General features: G+C 45.5%; 1 protein-coding gene across 1 annotated transcript in view; it reads left to right on the top strand.

Moving 5' to 3' along the window:
- Positions 1 to 660: 660 nt before the first annotated feature.
- LOC107103040 (serine/threonine-protein kinase N2-like) overlaps positions 661 to 3,282 on the top strand; it is a 7,937-nt gene continuing 5,315 nt past the window's right edge. Inside the window, exons 1-6 of the mRNA XM_015402554.1 lie at positions 661 to 792; positions 870 to 945; positions 1,646 to 1,781; positions 1,921 to 2,047; positions 2,263 to 2,336; positions 2,422 to 2,494. Of these exons, the coding sequence (XP_015258040.1) occupies positions 1,672 to 1,781; positions 1,921 to 2,047; positions 2,263 to 2,336; positions 2,422 to 2,494 (384 nt within the window). The 5' untranslated portion in view covers positions 661 to 792; positions 870 to 945; positions 1,646 to 1,671. The remainder of the gene's footprint in view (positions 793 to 869; positions 946 to 1,645; positions 1,782 to 1,920; positions 2,048 to 2,262; positions 2,337 to 2,421; positions 2,495 to 3,282) is intronic.

The following is a 3,282-nucleotide window of genomic DNA, read 5'->3' on the forward strand; positions in this document are numbered from 1 at the left end:
CCTTAATGCTAGACCCTTAATGCTAGACCCTTAATGCTAGACCCTTAATGCTAGACCCTTAATGCTAGACCCTTAATGCTAGATCCTTAATGCTAGATCCTTAATGCTAGATCCTTAATGCTAGATCCTTAATGCTAGACCCTTAATGCTAGACCCTTAATGCTAGATCCTTAATGCTAGATCCTTAATGCTAGACCCTTAATGCTAGATATGCAACAAATGTTTGGCAGTCTGTGAATTCCTGCTAATGTTAATAATTAATAGACTTTTAGGATAGAAATGCAGCAGCAGTCCGTTTAACCAGGAGGTAGTGGTTCACAGAAACACCAAAGAAACCAAAAGATGTTGATTAAAGCTTCATAAAAGACTTCCTGACTTTTATTTCAACAAAGTCAGATTAAAAAATTAGAATCAGCAGATCTATCTGCAGTTCTGTGCTACAGGAAGTCATGTCTGTGTCTTTTAGCTGAGGTGAGCGCCGTGCTGAAGCTGGATAACACGGTGGTGGGACAGACGGCTTGGAGGACGGTGGGAGAGCAGGCCTGGGACCAGACCTTCACCGTGGAGCTGGAACGGGTTAGTATACCCCCCCACCCCCCCAGAGTAAATGCATCGTAAAAACGAAGGAAACGACCGTGTGTGTTTCAGTCCAGAGAGCTGGAGATCGCAGTTTACTGGAAGGATTATCGCTCGCTGTGCGCCCTGAAGTACCTGAAGCTGGAGGAGTTCCTGGACAACCAGAAGCACCGAGTCCAGGTGGAGCTGGAGCCTCAGGGCCTGCTGCTGGCTGAGGTACACCTGGATGAACCTTTATCACAACATCCTGTGCTTCTCCAACGAGCTGATGCAAACACCTGGGCTGTTTCCAGGTGACCTTCTTCAACCCGGTCATCGAGAGAGTTCCTCGCCTCCAGAGACAGAAGAAGGTCTTCTCAAAGCAGCACGGTGGGAAAGAGACACGCTTCTGTTTATGTTTGGCTCCCTCTAGTGGTGAATCAGTTAATGCTCGGGGTTTTCCCACCTCAAAAAATGAACATCTGAGCATCAAACTTTGCAGGGATCTTCAGATAGACTAAAATAATCCATGCCTGTCGAGTCTTTGGATCCTTGGGAAGACTGAAAATGTTCCTCTTCCTCCGGTCAGCCTGGAACGCTGCATTTCCTCCCGTCCTTCTGGTTCATCTTCAATAGAGAAACTTCCTGCTCTGTAATTCTTGTAGAAATAAACCCACCTGTAGGCTGAACAGCTAAACTGCTGTCTGCCATCTTCCTCTATTCATGTTCCTGGGCCCAGTGGGCTGGGATGGATGTTAATTTCAGGGTGTTATAAAAGTCCAGACCAGAACCAAATAAGGCAACATCCCTGAGTTTACATCAACTCTGCGCTTCGTTTGGATTCACTGTTTTATGGTGGAAGTTTAGAATAGTGAGATTTGCAGAGAAAGGAGGAGTTGATGGGGTTTAAATGTCCCTTTCACCCCCTGAACCTTCGTTATTCATCTATGATGATGGTTACGCATTCTGTGACCCATTAAGGTCGACCTCAGTAAAGGGGCGGTGCTTTTTAAAACGCGCTGTAATGAGTTTCAAAGATTCAAAGCGTATAAAGATGCGAAGCTCAGACTCTCCATGCTTGGTCCTCCAGGGAAGGCGTTCCTTCGGGCGCGTCAGATGAACGTGGACATCGGGACGTGGGTGCGGCTGCTCCGGAACGCCATCCCCACGGTGAACAACTCTGGAACCTACAGTCCCAACGCTCACAGCCTGAGTCTGGGCCCCGGGTGAGAGCCGCCGCCGCCCAAACGCCTTCCCTCCATCCTCTATCCTGTCTCTCCCGGTGACCGGGCGTGTCTAAATGCTCCTGTTGTGTTTTGTCTGTCCGTCGCCGTGGCAACGTCTCTGTTCGTGTCAAACTTTCAGGGAGATCTCAGTGGAGAAACTGAGTCTGGACAACGAGTCTCCGATCAGAGGAGACTACCGGAGAGAGACGGACACTGTGACTCCACTGAGGCAGACAGAGAGGGAGGACAGTCGGGATGTGGGGGAGGTGTGTCATCAGGGATCATTTTAACTTTTATTCTCATTTAAAAGGAAGAAATATTCATTTGAAATGTCAGAATAAGATGGACGCATATTTTAAGGTCAGAGAAAGCAGCACAGATGTTTTCCTCCCAGCCTCGTCTTCCTCACCCCTTCCTCACCCCTTCCTCACCCCTTCCTCACCCTGTTTCCTCATGTCTGCCTCCTACCGTTCTCTGAAAGGACCCCCCAGCGGACATCGAGTCCCTCTCTCCTCTGGTCCCCGAGTCCCCTGTCCGAACCCCGTCCGCCGGCAGGTACAGACACGGCGTGGGCAGCTTCTATGCTGTTAGTTCTATGGTGTTTTTAAAATGGTCTGTTGATGGTTCCTGTTGTCTTCAGGCAAAGGAAAGGACCGCTGTCCCTGCAGGACTTCAGGCTGATTGCTGTGTTGGGGAGGGGCCACTTTGGGAAGGTAAACCTGGGTTTCTGGTTCTTCCTGCTTCCTTCTGATCAATCAGAGGCCAAATAAATCACATCATAAAAAGATGATTTTATACTTTATCAACGGAATCAGAAGGAATGAAGCTTTATGTCCACCTTGGTTCAAAGTGTTTATCGCTGAGCCGATGCTAGCAGGGCCGCTTCTAGACGGGACGGGGCCCCGTCCTAACCTGAGGCGGGGAAAGCTGGCTCACATTTTCACCGCCATCTTTACCTTCCTAAACAAACCAGTCCAGTTTTTTTTCCTTCCATTCCAGTTAGATGGGAATCATTAAATTCACCAAATGAGGATTTAAAACTTTCAAATTCAGAACAAAAAAAAAAAAAAAATCTTTTGTTTCTCCGTATTTCGGATGGAATCATTTAATCCCAGAAATCAAATAAAAAATTGTTAAAACTTTATTTAATTAATTTAATTCCTATCAGAAGAATTATTGTTGTCGTTAATATAATTCATGCTGTTTAATAAAGACGCTGATTATTAGAGTTTATAGTAGAAATACATAGAAATGATTTTATTGTTCAAATGAGACGCAAAAATAAACTGATCATAAATATGAACGTAGAAAAGCTGAGAACAGAATAATCCTCCTTTTTTAGTGGATGAATAAATCTGTCCATTCTTTACCGACCTTTGAACATAGATATGCTCCTTTTGTTCTAAATCTATGTCTCTATATCACATTATTATTGGGGATGTTCTGATCAGCTGCTGTTCTCTCTCTGAACATCATTATTATTTTTTTATTCTTATAACAT

Source organism: Cyprinodon variegatus, unplaced genomic scaffold (genome assembly GCF_000732505.1).
Source record: "Cyprinodon variegatus isolate N-32 unplaced genomic scaffold, C_variegatus-1.0 Scaffold1365, whole genome shotgun sequence".
In the NCBI taxonomy this organism is placed as follows: Eukaryota; Metazoa; Chordata; class Actinopteri; order Cyprinodontiformes; family Cyprinodontidae; genus Cyprinodon; species Cyprinodon variegatus.